Genomic DNA, 24,654 nt, shown 5'->3' with positions numbered 1-24,654 from the left:
AAAAAATGCAGAACATGCAAATACAATGTTTACTTTCTCGCACTCCGATGTACTCCGGAAGTATGCTTATGTGGATACTCAATCACCGCTCGTTATCCTACGTGGCATAGCTGACGTCTACGTTAGCGAATTCCGACCAAAATTAGTCGGAAAGATTTAGAATTAAACTAACCAAATTGAAAAGTTTAGGATTGAATTGGCCACCGTACAACAGGTTTATGACCGTATGAACATTTTTCCCAAATTTTTCATAAATCAATGAAAATTTTAATGTTTTGGTTTTGACTTAGTAAAAGTCAATATTTACTTTTTCTTGTGCTAAGAATAGTTATCCATACACTCCTTTGAATTGGCCTCGCTATTTGTTTTACTGGTTCATGGAGGCCCATTATGTCAAAAAGCTGCTCGTGGTGATCTTTCGCGTTCTTTTTTTTTTTTTTCCTGATGCCAGAGCATTCTTTGAGGACGTCGAGTTGTCGACGAGTTGTCGATTCAAGACGACTCTTGTCGATAGTATCGGTTCCAAGTCGACTCTTGCCGATATTGTCGATTCCAAGTTGACTTATCGATCACAACGAACCGAAGGCTGTTTGGTTCCTTAAAAAACATAAATGCCATTAATTTATCCACTTTGGAAATGGTAAAATCATGGAGACCTTCAATCGGTTACATTTAATTCTCATATATTTTCTAGGTCTAGTTAATGTCATTCAAGTTTCTAGAGTCTTTATTTATTTATAGTTGTTTTCTAGTAAATGTTGTTTGTCTTTCCCATGAGTCTTTTGTCTTTTCAAAGAGTCTTAGTAATTGCTCAAGCTTGGAGGGTTGTTCCATGCTCTATATAAGCGTGCTATGATGAATAACATAAAACAAGACTTATTTTGATTCAAAACTAATTGAGCCTTTGGCTTGAGAACAATAAGTTCTTATTTTACTCTTATCCCTTAGGTGGATTCCTACGGGTGACGAGCATTGCTCTTATCTCTTAGGTTAATCACCTTCGAGTGGCGAGTGTCCTATCCATTAAAGTTCTCACTTGTATTGCCTCCTACTTCTCTATACTTTCTCCAGCGTCAAATCGGTATCAAAGCACGGTTCAATGGATGGTCATCATCGATGTGGACCAAACGTTGAGTCTTCTACAACTCGAGAAAGAAACCTACGAGATGTGGAGGTGGATGATTTAAGGAGACAAGTGCAGCAACTGCAGGAGCGTTTGCAACGCTTCAAACTTCTAGAATGTGATGATTTGAGTCACGATTCAGAAGATGCTCTCTCTGACAAAGATGATGGTAAGATGATGGTAACCCTTTCGCTGGTGCTCGAAGTCATGTTGCGAGTAAGGAGGGACTTCCTCGACGTCAGCATCGAAGGATCCGTGAAATTCAACAAGATTCCTATGTGAAGGTTGAAATTCCTGAATTCGAAGGGAAAATACAACCGGAAGAATTCATGGATTGGCTACACGAGGTAGAAAGAATCTTTAACTATAAAGAAATACCAACTGATCGGAAGGTAAAGCTAGTCGCCATCAAGCTCAAAAAACATGCATCTATTTGGTGGGAGCACTTGAAGAAGCAAAGAGCTCATGAAGGAAGAAGCCATATCGTCACTTAGGAAAAGATGAAGAAAGAATTGAAGAACAAGTTCTTACCGACGAACTATCGGCAAGATACCTTCCTCCAGTTTCACAACCTCAAACAAAAGGAGCTGTCCGTGGAAGAATATACAGCAGAGTTTGGTCATCTCATGATACTTTGTGATATTTCTAAGCCTGAGGAGCAAACTGTTGCCCGCTACCTTGGTGGACTTCGCTCAGAAATCGGTAATGTTGTCCTACTTCAACCTTACTAGACTTATAATGATGTTTGTCAACTTGCTCTAAAGGTGGAACGGCAACTTAAGGAAGCTCGTAATCGTAGCTCTCGGTATCGGGACAAGGAGGGCTATTCCAAATATGGGAGTATTTCCACTAAAAATAAAATAGCCGCTTCAAAGTCCACTCCTAAGAATGAAGGAACATCAAGTTCAAAGCGCCTTAATTCTATCCGGTGTTTCAAGTGCCAAGGGTTTGGACATATTGCCTCTGATTGTCCAAATCATAAGATTGTCTCTCTAGTAGAAGAAGAGCATGAGGAAGACAATCTTGAAGACTTCCCTAGTTCCAATGAAGGATCGGAAGGGGGAAATGAAGTTATCTATGGAGATCAAGGAGAGTCTCTAATCCTTTGTTGGGTTTTGAATGCTATTCCTAGTGAAGATGGTACGTGGCTTTGCAACAACATTTTTCACACTAGATGTACTTCTCATGGGAAGGTTTGTGATGTTATTATCGATGGAGGAAGTTACGAGAACGTCGTGGCTACAACAATGGTCGATAAATTGCACCTCAAGACGGAGAAACACCCACAACCTTACAAGCTCTCTTGGCTTCGCAAAGGGAATGAGGTAAGGGTTGATAAATGATGCATTATTCAATTCTCCATTGGAAAAAATATAATGATAAAGTATGGTGCGATGTTGTTCCCATGGATGCTTGCCTTTGCTTCTTGGGAGGCCTTGGCAATTTGATAGAAAAACTAAGCATGATGGGTTCAAAAATACTTATAATTTCAAAAAGGATGGAATCAAAATAACTTTGGGTCCTTCCAAAATAGAGAGCACTCCTAAACTATCGAATTGGGAGGGAAATAATTTACTCTCTAAATCTGAAGTTGATAAGGCCTTGTAAGATTCCTTTGAGGCATTTGCTCTTGTGGTGTTAGAAGAAAATGAATAACATTTTGTTGTTCTTTCTCAAGTAGCACCTCTTCTTCAAGAACTTAAGGATGTTGTTCCGGAAGAAATTCCACTCGGTCTTCCGCCTATAAGAGACATTCAGCATTGTATTGATTTTGTTTCGGAAGCCGTCATTCCAAACAAAGCCGCCTACCGAATGAGTCCTAAAGAGCATGAAGAGCTTCAACGACAAGTGGATGAACTCTTGGCTAAAGGAATGGTGAGAGAAAGCATGAGTTCATGTGCTGTCCCTGCTCTTCTCGTGTCGAAGAAGGATGGGTCTTGGGGTATGTGTATCGATAGTAGAGCGGTGAATAAGATTACCATCAAATACCGCTTTCCCATTCCTCGACTCGATGATCTTCTCGATCAACTCCATGGCGCAACTATCTTTTCCAAGGTTGATCTTCAAAGTGGGTATCATTAAATTCGAATGAGAACCGGAGATGAGTGAAAAAATGTCTTCAAAAAAAGAGATGGCCTCTATGAATGGATGGTCATGCCTTTCAGTCTCTCTAACACTCCTAATACATTTATGCGCCTCATGAATCATGTCTTCAAATCATTTATCGGCAGCTTTGTTGTTGTTTATTTTGATGATATTCTTGTTTAAAATTCTACTCAAGAATAATACTTGGAGCATCTTTGCCAAGTTTTCAAGGTCCTTCGAGAGCAAAAGTTATATGCCAACTTGAAGAAGTGTGACTTCTTTACCAATAGCCTTGTCTTTCTAGGCTATATTGCCTCTAAAGACAGCATTAAGATGGATCCTAGCAAGGTGGAGGCAATTATAAGCTAGCCCGTGCCGACATCTATACATGACATTCGGAGTTTCCATGATTTGACCTCCTTTTATCTTCACCTTATCAAGCATTTCAGCACTATTATTTCTCTTATTACTAAATGCTTAAAAGGGGAGAGTTTCAAGTGGACTAAAGAGGTGCAACAAAGCTTTGAACTCCTTAAAAAGAAGGTAGCCGTGGCTCCTATTCTTGCACTTCCAGATTTTAATAAAGTCTTTGAAGTTGATTGTGATGCTTCCAATGTGGGGATTGGTGCTCTTCTTAGCTAAGAAAGAAAGCCTACTGCATTCTTCAGCGAGAAGTTGAATGATTCCCGCAAGAATTACTCTACTTATGACAAGGAATTTTGTGCTATTATTAGAGCTTTGGATCATTGGCAACTTTATCTATTATTTAAAGAATTTGTTCTCTATTCGGATCATGAAGCCTTGAAGTATGTAAATACTCAACAGAAGCTCAACAATCGGCATGCCAAGTGGGTAGAGTTTCTTCAAGCTTTCACTTTTCTTATTAAACGTAAAGCTAGAACTCTCAATCGAGTGGCGGATGCATTAAGCCGTAGGCACTCCTTGCTATCCACAATGCAAGTAAAGGTCTTAGACCTTGACATGATTAAGGAGCTTTATGAAGAAGACCCTGACTTTGGGAAGATTTGGAAAGATTGCTCAAAGGGTCCAATTCAACAATTTTTATTGCAAGATGGATTTCTTTTTAGAAATAATTGCTTGTGCATATCGAGAAGTTTTAAGGGAAGCCATTATATATGAAGCCCATGGTGGAGGCTTAACCAGTCATTTCGGAAGAGACAAGACGCTCTCTCTTGTCAAAGAAAAACTTTATTGGCCTCAAATGGAGAAAGATGTTATGAGACATGAGGAACGATGCTTGTATACTCCATTACCGGTACCAACAGCCCCTTGGGAAGATGTGAGCCTAGATTTTGTGGTTGGTTTACCTCGAACACAAAGGGGTAAGGACTCAATCATGGTGGTCGTTGATCGGTTCTAAAAAATGGCGCATTTTGTACCATGTAACAAGACCTAGGATGCTATTCATGTGGCAAATCTTTACTTTCAAGAGATCATGAAACTACATGGAAGACGATGACATCTGATCGAGACTCAAAATTTATTAGTCATTTTTGGCGAACACTTTTGAAGAAGCTCGGCACCACACTTCAATTTAGCTCTTCTCATCATCCTCAAACCGATGGGCAAACTGAAGTTGTTAATCGGAGTTTGGGTAATCTTTTAAGGAGCTTAATTGGAAGTAACCTACATCAATGGAATCTTACTTTGGCTCAAGCTGAATTTGCTTACAATCGGTCTTCAATCCAAACAACCAAGAAGAGTCCTTTCGAGATTGTGTATGGCAAAAATCCTATTAGTCCAATAGACTTAGCTCCACTTCCCATCTCTTAACATTTTAGCGGGGATGCTGAGGAACATGCTAACTATCTGAAGAAACTTCATGAGCAAATTCGGGAAAGGATAATAAAACACAATGCGAAGTATCAAGCAAGAGCAAACAAGTATTGAAAACGTGCAGTATTTAAGGAAGGAGATTTGATCTGACTGCATCTTAGAAAGGAAAGATTTCCTCAGGGTCGACATGGGAAGCTGAAGCCTAGGGCTAATGGACCTTTCAAGGTGGTGCAAAGGATTGGTGACAACACCTACAAGATTGAACTTCCTGGTGAGTATACTGTTTCTGCAACGTTCAATATTGCGGATCTTTCTTCCTACCATGATGACAAAGACTAAGAAAACTCAGGGACGAGTTTACGCACAGCAGAAGCGTTTGATGCCGAAGCATTCTTTGAAGACGTCGAGTTGTCGACTTCTTGTTGATTCAAGACGACTCTTGGTGATATTATCGATTTCAAGTTGACTCTCGTCAATATTGTTGATTTCAAGTCGACTCATCGATCACAACGAACCGAAGGCTGTTCGGTTCTTTCAAAAACATAAAGGCCATTAATTTATCCACTTTGGAAATGGCAAAATCATGAAGACCTTCAATCGGTTACATTTAATTCTCATACATTTTCTAGGTCTAGTTAATGTTGTTCAAGTTTCTAGAGTCCTTATTTATTTATAGTTGTTTTCTAGTAAATGTTGTTTGTCTTTCCTATGAGTCTTTTGTCTTTCTAATGAGTCTTTTGTCTTTCCAAAGAGTTTTAGTAATTACTCAAGCTTGGATGGTTGTTCCATGCTCTATATAAGCGTGCTATGATAAATAACAGAAAACAAGACTTATTTTGATTCAAAACTAATTGAGCCTTTGGCTTGAGAACAAGAAGGAATTCTTATTTTACTCTTATCCCTTAGGTGGATTCCTACGGGTAGCAAGCATTGCTCTTATCTCTTAGGTTAATCACCTACGAGTGGCGAGTGTTCTATCCATTAAAATTCTTACTTGTGTTATCTCTTACTTCTTTACACTTTCTTCGGTGTAATTTTCTTTACCTACTCCAACGATCGAGTCTCTTGCAAGGAAAATTCTTATTGATATCCACTAGTGCATGGCTGCTCACTTAATTTGAGCTATTTTATGGCTAAGACGAGTCATGAGCAGGACTTTAAAAGGCTCGAGGAGGGTAAGGGGAGGGAAAACTTCAATGGAGGTGGAAAGTTTGAGACTTCTCACTTCTGCAGAAGTTAGCTCTTTCAAACTCCTCCGTATTTCCTCTTTCCAAGGAAGAAAAAGATTTGGAGGGAATTGGAGACTTTCGGGTGAGGAAAGTAGACTTTACGTCAGCTTCAGTTGGCTATCGCCGGGTAGATTGGTATAGTAACCTCTTACGTCTAGAGTAACGAAAGGGAGTTTCGGGTCCTACCGCTAACGTGATCCCGACGATCGAGTCTCTTGCGCGGAAAATTCTTATTGATATCCGCTGGTGCATGGCAGCTCACTTAATTTGAGCTATTTTATGGCTAAGATGGAATGGATGTACGATTTTCAAATGCATGCAAGACTTTCAGAACGTACACCTGACTTGGTGCACCACACGACAGCACCACTTGTGGCTAGTAATGACTCGTCACCACTCAATGGTCTATTCAGAGAGAAAGGACACAAGAAACGACTTTCCCACCGTCCTTTGTCGTTGGTCTCCGTAATTGCACGTTACATCTGCAGGTTCATGGGAGCAAGAATCAATTAGAGCAAAGAAGCACAAGCTGTTCAAAAAATCATATGTCGACCCATCCCACGTTCCTTTCGTGGATCTTAAAAATCACCATTTTCGTATGTTCATATTGCGATAGTTAGAGGGGCCTACACGCACGACTTGTATATCAAAGGGGAGATTATGCTTATTAACGTATGTCATATGAATTGTGTCATTTTTAATGTCAACTTTAGGACCTACGAGATACACCTATAATGGTTGCGAAGTAAGCAAGAAGCGCAAGATGACCGAAACTGTTAATGATAAGCTTTTGATATAACGCCATTTTCCAACAATTCAAAAATTATGTGACTTCGTTTATATAATATCATGCATACTGATTACTACCTTCATCCCGAAGATTCCTTTCCCCCCTTTTTTTTAAATAATTATGGAGGAAAGGACGAAGCAAGTTCGCATGTTCTCCGAACTTCGCAACGCTGCGCTTAAAGTCAGCTGGCTAAGTTTTCTCAAACATTGTCTGGATTCTTGCATTCTAGAATGATGCTTTATTTAAGACATAGTCACACAAGAAGCATATAAATATCCACAGATGCATGTGAACGAGAAATTGATAAAAGCAATGAAACAGACGTATGCTGTAAAAAATTGGAAAAATATGGTCCCTGTCCACTTTCTTTCATGGTTCTTTAAGGTTGACAGATTCAGCGGTTCGTTGCGCAATAGTCAGAGAGGTCTCTTCTGTGTCCGGCCCAAGGTGAAAATCCTACCAAGTTGTCGTCCTTAATTACTAGATTTTGAATCAGGTAAAGTTAGCTTAAACAATCTATGTCAATCTCCTGAAATGTTTTCCTTTTTTTTAGCGCCAGTTGCAAAGGGGCCTCTCCTGCGATCGGCGAGGCCGCGATGGCCTTGCCCAGGCCCTCTTACTCTCACACCAGCCGAGGGCAAGCTGGCCATTGCCCAGTTTGGGCGAGGCCTTTGCAGCCGGCGAGAGTCACCGGTGACCATTGGTGGCCTTGAAAAAAAAAAGGAATATAAAAAGGAAAAGATAAATAAAATTTCAAATAAATAAATAAATAATCAAAATAATAATAAATAATAAAAAACATTAAAAAAATTCACGTCAGATGAAAATTTTATTAAAAAATCCGTGTAGGATGATTTGCCGGAAATTGCACATAAATGATTGATTTTACTTCGATGTGGCATTTAAGTGAGTGAAAAAAAGTCATGGTATTCAAGTGAACGCCGTACGAAAATTATGGCCCTCTTACTGTACTTGTCCCCACCGGGCATGTATCAACTACACTAGGCATGTAGTGAGCGCTCGAGTAATGCCATGAACCCTTCAAAAACACAGGATATAAGTTTGTATGTGACTTTCAACCAAAAAAAAAAAGTTTGTATGTGACTTATATTCAGGACATTGAACATCAAAACCTTACTTTGTGAGAATTTTGAAAAGAATACACTATGAGAGATCATGTGAAACACCGAGTGAAAATTACTTGGGTGTAATTAGGTGTTTGGTATTGAGAGACGTAATTCTAACTTTGTAATCTCTTTGTTCATAGTGGATTTGTTATTGCCTCTCTTCCTGTGAATGTGTAGGCCTCAACTCGAGACTGAATCACGTAAATCCCAATGTGTTGTTTTCTTTATTTCTCATTCCTTTTTCTATTAATCTCGCGATTGTGGTTGATTGCCTGGTCCTTTTCCGCAGCATATTTTATATTAACATAACTCTTAATCATATAGAAACAGAGAATGTGTTAGTAAAGTAGAGTTCCATGATTAATCCGAGGATATGTTACATCGATAAATCGCGTGAGGTCACCGGTACATAGAATCGTTCGCTGCCATTTATTGATGTTCATACATGTAAAGAGTAGTTTATTTCCTATGCTTTTGTCTGACATTATGTATCGACAAGCACTAGGATGATTCCAATAATCTCGTAGACATGTACGCGTCTTCTTGCTGATGTTGCCTTCTAGAAAGTATTGTTTTTTGGACAAAATACCCTATCTTATGTTCAGCAACTTCCCAGTGTTTTCCACACAACCGCTTTAAAAACACCGACAGGTTCAATTAGAATCCACGTCGCGTAGATGGAGCAGGGGACCATCTACAATATCCTTCAAAACTAAAAATACTTTTCAATTCCATTCACACGCAGAGACTTCACACGGATGAGTTTGATTTTTATAGCTCTCCCCCTCTTTCCTCTTTTCCTTTTCCCCCCTTTTGCAATGTTTAGGTAGGGAACAGTCAAAAGATAGCTCGGTAGGCGAAGTGTCCCTATATAAATGCTCCCCAGCTGCTCCAAAACTTCAGAGTTAGCTGGTGGGTGTACGTCCAATAGTTCCAAATTAGCTCTATCTTGTCCTCACATAAAAGAAGAAATTGAATCCCACCTCTTGTGGTTACACTTCCTTTAAGGACTGCAATTTTCCAGCTCTAGATTAGAGAATTCCATCATGGCTCAAGAACATGATCTGATCAGCAATTTGCCGCAAGACATCCTCCAAAGAATCAACTCCTTCCTGCCACTCAAAGAGGCAGTGAGAACAAGCCTCCTCTCCACACAATGGAGGTCTCTCTGGTCACCCACCATGGTGGATCACTTCGCCGCAGGCGACTGCCCGATTGCAGCCATCGACGCAGTTAAAGATTCGTTAGAAGCTGTCGGTGCGCTTCTGGGATCTTACGAGAGCCCGGAGATGCGCAAACTGTGTTTTCAGTTCCCCGAGGGTGACGTGACCGTCCTTGCCACGAAGGGAGTCGACAAAGAGCTCCATCTCAATTTCTTTCACAGCAAAACAGAGGACAAATGTTATTACCAAAAGAAAATGGAGTTAGGTAATACAACTCCTCCTATCAATATCACCAATTTATCCACCCTAAGGACTCTTCATCTGCGATCGGTCGCCGGTGTCACCGAGGACTTCGCCTCCTCCTTGCTCACGAATTGCCAGCTTCTACAGAGCTTGAAGATCGAGAAGTGCGAAGGACTAAAGAGAATTGGGATCGAGAAGAATGAGAGCCTCAGGAGCTTGGTGATTGTGGATTGCAAGGACATAGAGAATGTGACTGTTTCAGCTACCGAGTTAAGGTCTTTTGTGTATAAGGGTCTATTGACCCAAATCCACATGAAGAATGCTTTGAATTTGGTTGATGTGGTGCTTGATTTGGAGGGTGCTTTTGGTAACAGTGACTTTGACTGTGAGGAAGTTCTCTGTCTGCTCTCTTCCTTGAAAGAAGTGGAGACTCTCACTATAAGTGGGTGGCTTCTTGAGGTAAACCTCTTTCTTGTTCCTATTTTCTTATTAGAGGACAATTGGCTTCATTTTGTCACGAGTGTGTACTCCCCATATGTGTACAGTGGTTATGTTCTGCTGGAGTTATCTGTGGAAGGCTGGAATTCCAGCTTCACAAGTTAAAGCAATTGAGCTGGATTGATTCTCTAATGGACAACGCAAAGCGCGATTCGTTGGCTTGTTTCTTGAATATCTGCCCATTCTTGGAAAAGTTGTTCATCACAGTAAGTGTCGCCATCAACCCACCAACATAAATTTTAAATAAGAATGAAATTTTCTAAGCAATTTATCACTCAACCATGACCACATATTTATATAATTGTACAACTGAAGATATGTGCATTATATGAATATACAGATTGATCCCAGCAGGAGAAGAGTGACCTGTCCCTACTTTCATCAACATTGGCATGAACCTCATCTTTGGATGGATTTTCCCACTGTGAAGTCCAACGTTTGGCTGCTGAAACACTTGACGCTTGTTAAGTTTTTTGGCTTTACTGTTAACGGAGAAGATGGGCTGTTATCGTCACTAGTGGATCTTCTCCTAGAAAAGACAATCGTGCTCAAGTCGATGACGGTGAAATCACACGAGAACGTCTCTTGGGGCATCATGAAGGTGCCCGACAAACGGCCAACGCAGAAGTGGTGGAATTACAGAAGATGGACAGCCATTTCATCGCCTAGAAATTTCTGCTTTGAATTGATGGATGATAGATGAAGTCAAATACGAAGAAGAAAATTTGAAGTAGCTTTCAGTCCCAGGTGAATCTGTGTACAGTTAGCATTCTGCTTTAATTTTTACAATTTTCCCTTAATTGAAAAGGTTGCAATAAAACTGGTCATTTCATAATCAATACCAACTGATCAGGTAAACTGCTATATAACCAGCAAGTTGAGGCGTAAATAATAAGTGCGGAAAGGTTACAATGAAAGTGACCATTTCATAACCAATATCAAGTGGTGAGGTAAACTGCTAAAGAATTAGCAAGATGAGACGTAAATAATCCAAGTGTAGACAGGTTACAATGAAACCCATCATTTCATAATCAATTTCAAGTGGTCGGGCAAACTGCGAATGAATTGGCAAGTCGATACAGAATAATATAAGCGCAGACAGACAAAATTGCATAAAATCGAGATTGTTGTTTATAATTAATGTCATGAATTTAGCAACTGTTACATTACTCGGATGGACAGGAAATAGCTGATACTCCAACAAGTACTCATTAACTTGAGCCGTTTCGTAGCGACAACGGACGATGACTCTGCACGTTTGCCTCCATCTCTCAACCAGGATAACATATAGAATAATTCGTTTATAAAAAGAAAAAAACTACATGATGCGATGATAACTGGGGATACGTACAGCAGTTTAGTAGCCAATGGAGAATAGTGGCAATGCCTGATTGGACGCAAGAATAAAATTTGAACCCGACGAATCCGTTATTGATACTGCACAACATGATTTATCTCAAGTTTCTACTTCATTCCCATTGTCACAGCAGAACGATACGTTGTGGAAAACGCTATCACACCCATCCTTATGCAAAGACCTGGGGAGAACATGAAAGGAACCAACTTGAACAGCGGGGAGGGACGGTAAATTCACCTTGAACTCGAAGACTTCTCCCTTTTTGCTCGTTGCAATTGCAAAGACCTGTTGAGAGAGAGAGGATGGGGAAACTGGGGTCAGGAAGCCCGGGTTTAAGTTGCACATAATCTTTTGTATCTGCTAGCTATTAGTCAATGCATGAAAGAAAAGCTGTGGCAATAGCGATTTTGTGGATGATCCTCCTTCATTTTAAAGAGTTTATCAACAAATTGATTACTGAGTCTGCTTTTCATATTCAGAGAGAAAAAGAGGGAGGAGCCCCAGTCCTGGTGCCGACTGCAGCAGTCACCTTGGTGATGGCGGATGGCCAATGCGACTGTAAGTGGCCCATCATGCACGATGAATTGGGTCGGGATCGCGAGACGTTCCCGGATGTCCTACAATGTGCTTCCTTCATGTCGCCCATATATTAATCAATCAAAATCTTTTCTGCTGGTTATGGCAAACAGCAGAATCAAAAGAACGAGAAAGCCCAAGAACCCGTCGTGAATTAAATCGACATCCTTCTATCAGGGAATACTTAAGATAATCTGGGAGAAAAAATCATGGTTTTAATGAAAAAACGCCATCTTAGGCGAATCAGATTGTAGTTCATACGTTAATGTTGTACCGTCCTTGGGCTCTGGTCCACAGATTCTCCCACTGATTGGTGGTCCTTGTTGGAGATATGCGAGGATCAATTACTGATTATGATTGATCAATCGAAGATTACCTAGGATTATAATTGATTAATTGTATCAATCCAAGATTGGATTTTATTCCATGTATTTTCCTTATTGTTTCCTTAGTTAACCATTCGTTCTATTATAAATAGGAGCATGTACAATGTAAAGAATACAAGTCAAGTGAACACAAAAAATACATCATTCTCTCAATATCTGTCTTCTCTTCAATTTCTATATGTCCTATGTGGCCTTCGTCGTTGTTTGCTATTACTGTTGCTGAAAAGGTTAGAGAGAAGAAACGCCTCGCAAACTGTTGTTCAGGGTCTTCCCGCCTTTAAAAACACAAATCGGAAGCGGGCCAAGCAAGGTTCACCTACTTGCAATTCCATTGTCGTTTATTTTGGTCGACAAATCTCATTGAGCTCTTTAAGATTTAAAGTCGTTGATATCTAAAAATTAGACTAGTCAAATGGATGGGTCGGGTTGGATTTGGGTAGGTCATAAATGGTCCGACCCAAATTGACCCATTTAACTCGTTTATGACCTGTTTATCATAATGCAAATATCTCGACCTATACCTGACCCGACCCATTTAACCAAATCTAGAAAAGCTTGTTTCTTATGATTTTTTTAAAAAAAATTGTATTACTAAAGCACTTTCATACAATACAAATCTAGTGAACAATTTTTATATTTTTTATTAAAAGAAATTGAGACTCAGTTTCTTTCGTGGAAAATATAACATTTCTGAAAAATGTTTTGTAGGAAGTCATTTTCTAGGAAAATGACAATATTTTCCGATGTTTAGTTGACCTAAAAATAAAAAGAAAAATATTTTCCGCTGTTTGATATGGAAATGAGGTCTAATGTAAGTAATCATCGATGTTACAATTGTCATGAGGTGGGACTCTATAGAAGAGACTCTATGAAGCACAAGCATAAAGGAGTTAATGTAGATTCTTTACTTGGTATTATGGCTTTTATAGCAGGTGAGAGTTCCACAAATGTTGAATGACAAGTTCATCGCGTAATGATTGGATCTTGGATTTGCCATATGACTTCTCATAAGAGTTGGTTTTACTACCTATCAGTTCACGAATGGTGGTAAAGTGCTTAAAGGAGACAAAACTCCGTATGGAGTGGTTGGGTTAGGAATTATTCTCTCAAGATACACGATAGCGTGGTGAGAACGTTGACCATTTGAGGCATGTACCAAAATTGAAGAGGAATCTTATCTCGTTAAGTACTCTTAATGAAAATGGATATTCTCTGCTCAATGTGAAGTGTTTACAATCTCTGGGGGTGTGCTTACTAAAATGAGGGAAAGGCTCGGGGCACTTGTTAGAGAGAGGTAGTGACATAATTCTGGCACATGCGATTGGGGCCATGCTAGAGAGAGGCGTGAACATAATGGGTGGGAGAGATCTTCTATATGGCCAGAAGATCGAGAAGCTGGACTTTTGCAATCATTGTGGGCTTGGCAAGCATCAGAGGGAGCATACGTTAAGTACTATGGGGGCCGGCCTTCTCAAGTGCTGTCGAAGGGAGGTGTCACGTATCTATTATCTTTTGTGGATGATTTTTCTTAAGCTTTGCGTTTGCCTGGTTAAAAAAAGAAGCGAGTTGCTTGGTCAATCGAAGTCATGGAAGGCAATGATCAAAAAGTAGAGAAATAGGAATATCATGGACCTAAGAATTAATAGAGGGTTCGAGTTCTCTTTTGTGGAGCTTAACCAGAATTTAGGTGTAGTGAAACATTATATTAATGTTGTGCCGCCACATATGAGCGGAGTCGCACAACCAATAAAAGAAATCATATGCAGGAAAGCTCACTCTTTATTCTCCAATGCTAAATTATACGAGGATTTCATGGCCGTAGCGTGGTCTATTGTTTTTAAAAAATCACCACCACTAGCAGGTTGTAATAAGCTATTGAGAATACATGGTCAGGAAAACTTGATAATTACAACGTACTAAGAATGTTTGGTTACCCTCCTTATACTCATGCGACTGGTGGCACTAAAGCCGAGGGTTAGGAGGTGCATATTCCTAGACTATGCATGAAGGGTGAAGGAATATAGGTTATGCACAGACAAGAATTCACCTGGTTTTATGATTAGCAAAGATGTTAGCTTTGACGAGTCTACTCTATTTCATAAGAGGAGTGAGGGATCAATTGTAGAGAGAGATTTGGACACTGCTTGTAAACAGGTTGAGCTTTAGAGAGAACCCATAGATGACAAGAGTCAATGAGATGTGACAGTTTGTGCAAAGTTGCGACATTCCATATTAGATAACAGATGTTTGAGGCAAAAACTTAGTGTCAAGTTTCGTGGTGGTCAGCAAAGGTGGATCAGGTGAACCAATAGTTGAATGCAGTATTGAGATGGATGATAAGGGGGCAACAAAGATCGCAACTGGTATGGAGATGCAAGGAGAAAAGATTGCTGGGATGTTATGAGTGACTAAGTAGAGTTACGTCTAGAAAGTGTTGAAGCACTTCAACGCAATTTGTGAAAATTATCTACATTTTCATGACGCATTAGCATAGAAATTGAGCGTTTGTTCTGTCCTTTAGATAGCGGTACAATCAGTTGGTGTAGTATCATGCCCGATTTTTCATCTGTTTTTGGGAGAATGCATGCTGCTAATCCACGTATACGTTCTGATTTTGTGAAATGGATCCTCTTGTGTTTTTCTTTTGGAGGGGGGAAGACTACTGACATTGGATTGTGTTCTAAAGTATATAGTTAAGGTAGCATGGCAGTTTGGATGTTTAGACCCGGGTCATGCAAGGAAACTAAAGAATGGTTGATCTCCAAGTGGTTGTGCCTTTACTTTTATAAATTGTGTCGTGAGTGACATGGTTGTTTTGTTGACGAGTGTGGCCACGAATATAGTTATAGCAGAAGTGGAAAAGAGGTGTGGTCAAGTAATTTGTTTGTTGCTCCGACGAAGTCCGAGCAGAACTTGGGCTTACTAGAAGCCTGTGGTCGTTGAACGGCCAACAGAGGGGGTTTGGAGAGTGACAATACAAAGTGTGAATCGAAATTGTGACTTGGCTGCAAACTGAAGACAAGGTACAAAGTTGTTGAATATGTCTGAAGTTTTTGCCATAGACTCGAGCGAGGATTGAAGCCCAGAAAATGGATAGGCCCAAGGAGGAGTTTGGCAATGCGTTTGAGGGAGCGGAAGATGAAATCAGAAATCTAATAGGTGCCTGGCATAGATGGACCACTTGGCTGGGTGCCTAACGCAGTGGCCAAGCCACTAGCTGGGGCAATGGCCGAGCACCAAGCACCCAAAGAAAAGCGACACTGTGAACCCTTAGAAAACACAGGATATAAGTTTGTATATGACTTGTTAGGGTATTACACATAGATTCTCTTAAGGATGTTTCTAAGTTACTCTCTGAAAATTTTGAAAAGAAGATAGGGGAGATCGTGTGAAACACCGGGTGAAGATTGTTTGGGTGTAATTGATGATTTGGTGTTAAAAGAAACGTATTTATAAGCCTATAATCTCCTTATTCAAAGTAGGTCTGTTATTGCCGCTCTCTGTATGGATGTATAGGTCTTAGGATCGAATCACATAAATCCCACATTGTTGTTTTCTCAATTTCTCATTTCTTTCTTTATGCATCTCGTGATTGTGGTCGATTGCACTGTCCTTTTCCGTATCATTTTATAAATTGATAAAATTCTAAGTTAAATATTTTCGAAACGGAGTTGTATTAGTGATTTGGAGTTACATAATTTGTCTATGGATATGTCACATCAATAAATCACGTTAAGTCACTTATAGATGTTCATTAGTGCTAAAAAATAGTTCATTTCGTTTGCTTTTGTCTGACATTATATACACGTATTGGTGTGTGCCTTGATTTCCAATACGACATTAGATGAGTCCCACGGACATGTACGAGTCTTCTTGCAAATGTTGACGGCCAGAAAGTAATGTTTTCTGGATTAATTCCCTATTGTATGTTCGGCAACTTATTAGTGTTTTCCACATAAGCATTTTACCTTAAAAGCACCAATAGGTACGATTAGGATCCACGTCGTGTAAGCACGGGACCATCTATAACATCCGTCAAAATTGAAAATACTTCTCAATTCCAATCACACGCAAAGATTTCACATGGATAAGTTCCATTTCCCTATCTTTCTTTCTTTTCTCTTTTCCTTTTTCACCCCTTTTCTAACGCAATATTTAAGTGGGTCCACTCAACTTTCGATTTCAGCCCTAAAGCTTTCCGATTTATGACAGTAACATTAATTGCCGTAACGTTTTGGTAAGAAAGAGTCAATAAGAAAACTCGGTAGGAGAAGTGTCCCAAAATATAAATGCTCCCCAGCTGCTCCAAAACTTCACAGTTGGCTGGTGGGTGGGTAGTTTCATACTTATGTCTCTTGTAAGTCCTATTGTTCTAAACTAGCTTTTTCTTGTCCTCACATAAAGGAACAAATTGACTCGCACATCTTGTGGTTACAATTCTTTTGGGGATTGTGGTTTTCAAGCTCCAGAGAATTATATCATGGCTCAAGAACATGTCGATCTGATCAGCAATTTGCCACAAGACATCCTCCAAAGAATCAACTCCTTCCTGCCACTGAAAGAGGCAGTGAGGACAAGCCTCCTCTCCACACAATGGAGGTCTCTCTGGTCGCCCACCACGGTGAATCATTATGCCGCAGGTGACGGCCCGACTGCTGCAGTCAAAGCAGTTAAAGATTCGTTAGAAGCCGTCGGTGCGCTTCTGGGATCTTACGAGAGCCCGGAGATGCGGAAACTGTGTTTTCGGTTCCCCGAGGGTGACGTGACCATCCTTGCCACGAAGGGAGTCGACAAAGAGCTCCATCTCAATTTCTTTCACAGCAAAACAGAGGACAAATGTTATTACCAAAAGAAAATGGAGTTAGGTAATACAACTCCTCCTATCAATATCACCAATTTATCCACCCTAAGGACTCTTCATCTGCGATCGGTCGCTGGTATCACCGAGGACTTTGCCTCCTCCTTGCTCACGAATTGCCAGCTTCTACAGAGCTTGAAGATCGAGAAGTGCGAAGGACTAAAGAGAATTGGGATCGAGAAGAATGAGAGCCTCAGTAGCTTGGTGATTGTGGATTGCATGGATATAGAGAATGTGACTGTTTCAGCTACCGAGTTAAGGTCTTTTGTGTATAAGGGCCTATTGACCCAAATCCACATGAAGAATGCTTTGAATTTGGTTGATGTGGTGCTTGATTTGGAGGGTGCTTCTGGTAACAGTGACTTTGACTGTGAGGAAGTTCTCTGTCTGCTCTCTTCCTTGAAAGAAGTGGAGACTCTCACTATAAGTGGGTGGCTTCTCGAGGTAAACCTCTTTCTTGTTCCTATTTTCTTATTAGATAACTATTGAGTATTGGCTTCATTTTCTCACGAGTGTGTACTCCACATATGTGTACAGTGGTTATGTTCTGCTGGAGTTATCTTTGGAAGGTTAGAATTCCAGCTTCGCAAGTTAAAGCAATTGAGCTGGATTGATTCTCTAATGGACAACGCAAAGCGCGATTCATTGGCTTGTTTCTTGAATAGCTGCCCAATCTTGGAAAAGTTGTTTATCACAGTAAGTATCACCATCAACCCACTACCATAACGTATAAACAAAGATGAAATTTTCTAAGCAATTTTTTCAATTATAACCACATATTTATTAAATGGTACAACAGAAGATATGTGCATTCTATGAATATGCAGATTGATCCCAGCAGGAGCAGCGTGACCTGTCCCTACTTTCATCAACATTGGCATGAATCTCATCTTTGGATGGATTTTCCCGCCGTGAAGTCCAATGTTTCGCAGCTGAAATACTTGAAGCTCGTTAAGTTTTTCGGGTTTACGACTAACGGAGAAGATGGGTTGTTATCGTCACTAGTGGATCTTCTACTAGGGAAGGCAATTGTGCTCGAGTCGATGACGGTGGAATCGCACGAGAACATCTTGTGGGGCGTCGTGAAGGTACCGGACAAACAGCCAACGCAGAAGTGGTGGAATTACAGAAAAGGGACAGCAATTACGTCGCCTAGAAATTTCTCTTTTGCATTGATAGAAGATAGATGAAGTCAGATACGAAAAGGGAAATCTGAAGCAGCTTATATGTATTTATTTACCTCCTAGTCCCAAGTGAATATGTGTACAGATTTCGTTCCCTTTGTTTTCACAATTTTCCCTCAATTGGAAAGGTTAGAATAAAACTGATCATTTCATTATCAATATCAAGTGGTGAGGTAAACTGCTCAAGAATAAGCAAGTTGAGACATATATAATCTTAAGTGCAGAAATGTGAGGATGAAACTGATCATTTCATAATAAATTTCTAGTGGTCAAGTATATTCCTAAAGAACTAGCAAGTTGAGACATAACTACTGTACGTGCAGAAAGGTTACAATTAAAGCAATCAATTCATAATGAATGACCAGTGGTGAGGTAAATTGCAAAAAGAATAAGCAAGTTGAGACATATATAATCTTAAGTACACAAATATTTCATAATAAATTTCAAGTGGCCCGGTAAACTGGGAATCGATTAGCACATCGAGACGCAAATATTGTAAGTGCGGAAAGAGAAAACCGTATGAAATTAAGATTCTTGTTTAAAACTAATTTCATGAATCTAGCAGCTATTACCTTAATTGGATAGGGCAGGGAATAGCCTAGACTTCTGCAAGTACTCGCTGACTGGATCCGTTTTGGGACGATGACTGTCACGTCCAATGCACGTTCGTCTCCACCTGTCAACCAGGATAATATATAGGATAATAAAGCCAAAGTACACGAAAAGAGACAGTGTGATGTTAGTTATTTGTGGGGATATGTACCATAGTATATTAGCCAATGGAGGATGGGTGGCACAGCTTGAGTAGATGCCAGAATACAATTTGAACCTGACAAATCCGAAATCGAGAATACAACACGATTTAACTCAAAATTGATACAAACTGATATGTTTTCGCTCATTTTAAAGCGACATAGTTTATAGTCGCTTTGAAACTCTTTCCTCCGATTTGATCTCCATGCACTTCGCCCGCACCATTGTCAGTTTCAAACTTCATCATTAGATGATTAAATGGAGACAACGACGCGAGTGGCGTTCAGTGTTGGTCTGCCAATAATGTCATTATATGCCGACGGGACATCTCCGATGAGGAAAGCCATCGATATAAGAGCCTGTCGAGGGCTTGCCCCTAAGGTCATCAGAGGCTCTTTATTGCTCAACATGCCCCGCTATTGTCCGTAACGCATAGAAGTATAGAACGTATGCGGAGCTACCATTTTCTACTAGGAGTCATCTAACTTCATGTTCAGCTATAGGGTGCTAATGACCAGAGCATCGTCATGCGAAAATTGACAGATCCAAGATCATCATAAAAAAAAAATATGATATCTGAGAAGAAGAGCGACGCATTTTGCTCTAAGGAACAAATCTCAATCCCAACTCAAGTTTCATCAATTGATCCAACCTAATCATTACTCATGTAGGCAAAGCCAAATTTCGGCCACAACTTGATTCGATGGGTCCAAGGTTGGCAATGTTGATTCTACAAGATTAGACGTTGACACAAAAGATTAGTTGTCGACTTCAAGGTTGCTAATCAACTACCAAGTGACTGCTAGTCGACTCCCATGACTATCGGTTGATCTTTCAGGGTGGATGCTTGACTTCCAATACCGGTGGACAAAATTGGAGGGTTAAGTCCTAGTTATTATGCGTCTTAATTGTATTGTCGATTTCAAGTCCTAGTTTTTATGGGTCTTAAGTGTGTTATTAATTTCCATAAGCCATATTAGGCTGTAACTAGTCTCAGAGTCATTATTGTTTTCTAGATTGCAAGAGTCATTCAAGTTTGTTAGTCCCTAAGCAAATTGTCTCTATAAATAGGGGATGGAGATATCACAAGTGCCATAACTCTTTTGTACGGGGCTCACTTGAATGCCATAACTTCTAGAAAATGTTCATTTGAGTGATCTAACTTTCGATCGATCACATAAGTGCTAAAACTTTTAAAAAAGAATTCACCCAAGTGCCGAAAATTCGACGTGGCATGGTGCTTGCGATGAACGTTTTTAAAAAGTTTTGGCACTCGAGTGATTGATGAAAATGTTTTATGGCACTCAAGCAGTCGTAAAAAAAGTTAGTTGTGTATGTAAGTTATAGCACTCAAGTGATCGGAAAAAAAATATATTATGACACTCAAGTGAGTGCTGCATGAAAGTTATGGTACTTCTAATATCCTTTTCCCCTATAAATAGAGAAGTGATCTCACATATACAAACCATATTTCAGTTTGATGAATAAATGAGATTTTCCTCAAGTGAGCGTATTTCTATCTTCAGTTCGTAATCCAATTTATTTGGTGGTGAATGTTAAGTTCCTTATCCTTGGCTGGTAGTGTGCTCATTTATGTCTAGGTGGTGAACTTAAGTTCTCTATCTTTGGCCGGTGGTGTGATCCTTTAAGCCTCGATGGTGAGCTTGATCTATCCCAACTTCATTTTTCCATTCACACAAGCCCATTACATCCGTTCCACAACCATTTTCAAAAAACCCTATTAATACACTTACCCCAAAAAATGAATATCTTAATCTCTCAATCCCATCATGCATCAAATTGGTATTAGAGCCCCATGTGAACTAGTTTGGGAGATTTCTTCATTCCTCGTTTGTTACTCCCGTCCTAAATAGAGCAAATGACTGATTCGGTTCCAAGATGCTTGACTTTGGAGCAAGCACACCGCGAAAGACGTGACCGTTCCATAGAGGACCTCCAGAGACAAATCGAGCAAGTCCTCAACATCCTAGAGAATCAAACAAGACAAGATCAGCTGGAGAGACCTGCAACCACGTCGTATGATTCGAATCCTCGTCCAAACTCTGATGAATCCAGTGACACTAGAGGCAACTATAGTGATTCGAATTACCGAGTTAGGAGGAGAAAAGGAAAGTGTGAAGAGAATAACCGTGAAATCAAAGTAGAGGTGCCAGAATTTGAGGTTAGCCTAAATTAAAACGACTTTCTGGATTGGCAACATGCAAATGAATGAGTATTTAACTTCCGCTCATACTCGGATAAAAATAATTGCAAGGTGTTGTTCTCAAGTTGAAGGAGTATGCTTCCCTTTTGTGGGAAAACCTAAAGAATCAGAGAATCAAGAAAGAAAAAGTAGAATTAGATCTTGAGAAAAGCTAAAAAAACTTATGAAGAAGAGGTTCTTTCCAACAACTATAAGGAAGGGCATGCTCCTCAGACTGAATTCCCTCAAACAGCACGGGATGAGCATTGAGGAATATATCAGGGAATTTGAGCAGCTCCTTATGAGGTTCGATGTTCTAGAATTGCAAGAGTAGATCATCGCATGTTTCCTCAGTGATATGACCAGGGAAATTGCAATTTGGTTAAACTTCAACCATATTAGTCATTCAAAGATGTTTGCAAAATGGCTACAAAGTGGAGAAACAACTGAAGAACAAAAAGCTTTTTTTTTGTCAAACCTTCAACAAAGCGAACGTCATTCTTAAAAAGTGTTTCTTCTACCAAGGCCGAGAATGCTTCCACAAAAGAAACGGAAAAGAGAAGGTTATGAAGTTTGTTAATGAAGTCACCAAAAAGACAAACAGTGGTGGTTGAAAGTGCTTCAAGTGCCACGGTTATGGATATTTTCAAGCCGATTGTCCAAAACAAAGGGCTATGACCCTTTGGGAAATCGCAAAGATTGATATAGGGCTTCGAGAAGCTGTGAAAGACCCCGACCTAATAGAGTCCAAATCTGAGGAGGAAGATGAGATCGTGGAACGGCGGATGAGGGAGAATCTCTTGTTATAAAGAGAGCTTGCACACCATAGTTGCCCTAAAGGTGGACATGCAGAGGGAAAATATTTTTATTTTTCAAATCTGTCACTCAATTAACGGGAAAGTGTGTAAGTTGATCGTTGATGGTGGAAGCTGCACCAATGTGGCCTTGACAACTTTGGTCAACAAGTTAAAGTTGCTAATTTCCAAGCATCCCCAATCATACAAGTTGCAATGGCTGAGCAAAGGGAATGATCTCTAGGTAACTAAGAAAGGCCTGGTATTGTTTTCAATTTGGAAAAATTACCAAGATTAGGTTTTGTGTAATGCCATTCCCATGGATGTGTGCCACTTATTATCGGGAAGACCTTGGCAATTTACTAGAAAAGTCATCCATAATGGACAGAAAAACACTTACTCGTTCCAAAAAGAACATAAACGCATCACCCTTGCACCTTCAAGCCCATTTTTCATCCACAAAATCTACCTAGGGAGGGAAACACTAGAAAGGAAAAACTATTCCTAAATGAAACAGGGTGAATAGAACCATTCACCAATCGAAGAACGTTTTTGCTTTTCTTATGGTTGAAAATTGAGAAAGTGAGATAGAGAGAACCCTACACCCAAAATTCCAACCCCTGATGGATGAGATGAAGATGTTTTTCCGGTGGTTTTGCCCCCGGATTACCTCCCATAAGAGGAATTAAGCTTTAGATCGATTTGCTTCTTGATACTCCTGTACCCAATGAAGTTTCTTATAGATGCAATCTTGAGGAAACCAAGGAGCTACAATGGCAAGTCGTTAAAATGATTGCAAGAAGATTGTTGACACCCAAAATTTGACTATTTCAGCTAGTCATTTATTACATGAAAATTAGGGATCAAATTTGATCTCTAAAGGAAGTATCGCTTGCATTATGCACATTCGAATTTTTCACTTAAGTCATCGCATGACTTCCCTACTATGCAACCATGGATTGATGCACCCAAGCTTGTGTCCACGAACAAGTGTACGTAAGATTGTCTCCCATAGATAGCTGGCCATCACATGCTCTTGATCTCGGTCAATAATTCAAAAGGAAAGAAATGCAATTACGATAAGCAAATCGAGAATATCCACGGTTTAAAAGGAAACAATTGAATTCGGTGTTGCTAAAGAGATCAATTCGGCGGGAATTTGATCTTTCTTTGCCAAGATTCAGCAAGATTCAAAGAAATATTCTGCATGATTGTTAGCCAAAAGGAGAGCGAATGGAGAGAGAGAATTCGGTGGGAATTTGATCCTTCTTTGCCAAGATTCAAATCAGTACTCTGCATGATTCTTGGCCAAAAGGAGAGGGATTAGCCTCATAGCATGCACATCATTACGTCATTTAAACTAAATTTTTAGTAATCATATCATATAGTAGTTTTAATTATTAATTGCATTACATGCATCATCCGCATTGCATATAGCTCCATAATAATGGATAGCTCACTAGGTCACTTTAGAGTCTTAGGAGTTAAACTTGCTGTTTTCACCAAAAAAAAATAGCATTTAATTTAGTTTTTATTATATGATAGGCTCGTGATTTCCCATAAGTCATTCATACATGCTAATTAACTTAGGATTGCATACATACAACACGAGTATGTCATCTTGCACATAGGATTCGGATCGTATATTCACGTAGTAACTTAGGTAATACATATTAATTTAGTTAGTGCATGATTAGGAATTAATGCATATTATTTTAATTTGTAGACTTTTAGGGTCATTTGTTAAGAAAAAAATTGAATTAGATTACATCATATAGATTGCATTGGTTAAGAATATCAATTTTCTTAAACTTCATATTACCTGACATTTAGTGAGTCACTCGTCATTTAAGATTAAATTTCATTGGCATCTCATGTAGACTTTTTTGAATCAATTTCATAAAATGTAATTTGGAACTCATTATGCATGTCATATAATCATATCGTACAAGTCATGAAGCATTTTAGTTAGTGCAGTTCAATTAGTCCTTCTCGCATTTTCTTAAACAATGCATGTTGATCAAATGAGAAAATACAAAAAGAAATTAGTCTAGATTGCATATTAGTTAGCCATTACTTCATGCACAATCACTCATAACATTCATGCATTCTATCTACATATTTTTCTAAGTAATAGTTTGCGGAAACCTCATGGTGATGGGTAGCGATATGCTTTGCTTGCCTAGCACATCCAATTCTTAAATTCTTCTGCTATCTATTTACTGCTTTGATTATTGGGTATTACTTTCTTGATTGCGCACCCGCATGATCATCCCTTACATGTTAGTGGTTTAAGATTAAAATTGACCAAAACTGCATGCAAAAGCATTTTCGAAATATAGAGAAAAGGTATTGAAAGGGGGTTAAATGAGTTTAGTGTAATCAAGTCACAAAATCCATTGAATCTCTGGTTCACAAAAGTAAAATGTACTCTCGCATTTTACTTGGATGTCTAATCGACCTAATTGATTAGTGACGACTCTAAAAG

At 39.5% G+C, this 24,654-nt stretch overlaps 2 protein-coding genes and 1 pseudogene across 2 annotated transcripts; all 3 read left to right on the top strand.

Moving 5' to 3' along the window:
- Positions 1-1,623: 1,623 nt before the first annotated feature.
- LOC130139429 (uncharacterized) lies at positions 1,624-4,348 on the top strand (annotated as a pseudogene).
- Positions 4,349-8,864: 4,516 nt separating this feature from the next.
- LOC115672400 (F-box protein At2g39490-like) lies at positions 8,865-10,894 on the top strand. Its single transcript, XM_030594210.2, has 3 exons — positions 8,865-10,016; positions 10,103-10,261; positions 10,396-10,894. The coding sequence occupies exons 1-3, from the start codon at positions 9,198-9,200 to the stop codon at positions 10,756-10,758; spliced, it is 1,341 nt and encodes a 446-aa protein (XP_030450070.1). The 5' UTR covers positions 8,865-9,197; the 3' UTR covers positions 10,759-10,894.
- Positions 10,895-16,687: 5,793 nt separating this feature from the next.
- On the top strand, positions 16,688-18,575 carry LOC115672399 (F-box protein At2g39490-like). The gene is made up of 3 exons (XM_030594207.2): positions 16,688-17,676; positions 17,770-17,928; positions 18,060-18,575. Exons 1-3 carry the CDS (start codon positions 16,855-16,857, stop codon positions 18,420-18,422), a joined length of 1,344 nt encoding a protein of 447 aa, XP_030450067.1. The 5' UTR covers positions 16,688-16,854; the 3' UTR covers positions 18,423-18,575.
- The last annotated feature ends 6,079 nt before the right edge of the window (positions 18,576-24,654 follow it).

The sequence above is a fragment of the Syzygium oleosum genome, unplaced genomic scaffold (assembly GCF_021117445.2).
Source record: "Syzygium oleosum isolate NSW1041296 unplaced genomic scaffold, Sole_v2.1 Sole_v2.12, whole genome shotgun sequence".
Classification (NCBI taxonomy): Eukaryota; Viridiplantae; Streptophyta; class Magnoliopsida; order Myrtales; family Myrtaceae; genus Syzygium; species Syzygium oleosum.
The sequence above is the reverse complement of the archived record's forward strand: the minus strand, read 5'-3'. Positions and strand labels throughout refer to the sequence as shown.

Bases quoted from the DNA above. Each gene is read 5' to 3' on its own strand.
- LOC115672399 (XM_030594207.2), top strand. From the start codon at position 16,855: ATGGCTCAAGAACATGTCGATCTGATCAGCAATTTGCCACAAGACATC. The intron at 17,677-17,769 runs GTAAACCTCTTT...ATATGTGTACAG, and splicing joins TAAGTGGGTGGCTTCTCGAG to TGGTTATGTTCTGCTGGAGT. The intron at 17,929-18,059 runs GTAAGTATCACC...ATGAATATGCAG, and splicing joins TGGAAAAGTTGTTTATCACA to ATTGATCCCAGCAGGAGCAG.
- LOC115672400 (XM_030594210.2), top strand. From the start codon at position 9,198: ATGGCTCAAGAACATGATCTGATCAGCAATTTGCCGCAAGACATCCTC. The intron at 10,017-10,102 runs GTAAACCTCTTT...ATATGTGTACAG, and splicing joins TAAGTGGGTGGCTTCTTGAG to TGGTTATGTTCTGCTGGAGT. The intron at 10,262-10,395 runs GTAAGTGTCGCC...ATGAATATACAG, and splicing joins TGGAAAAGTTGTTCATCACA to ATTGATCCCAGCAGGAGAAG.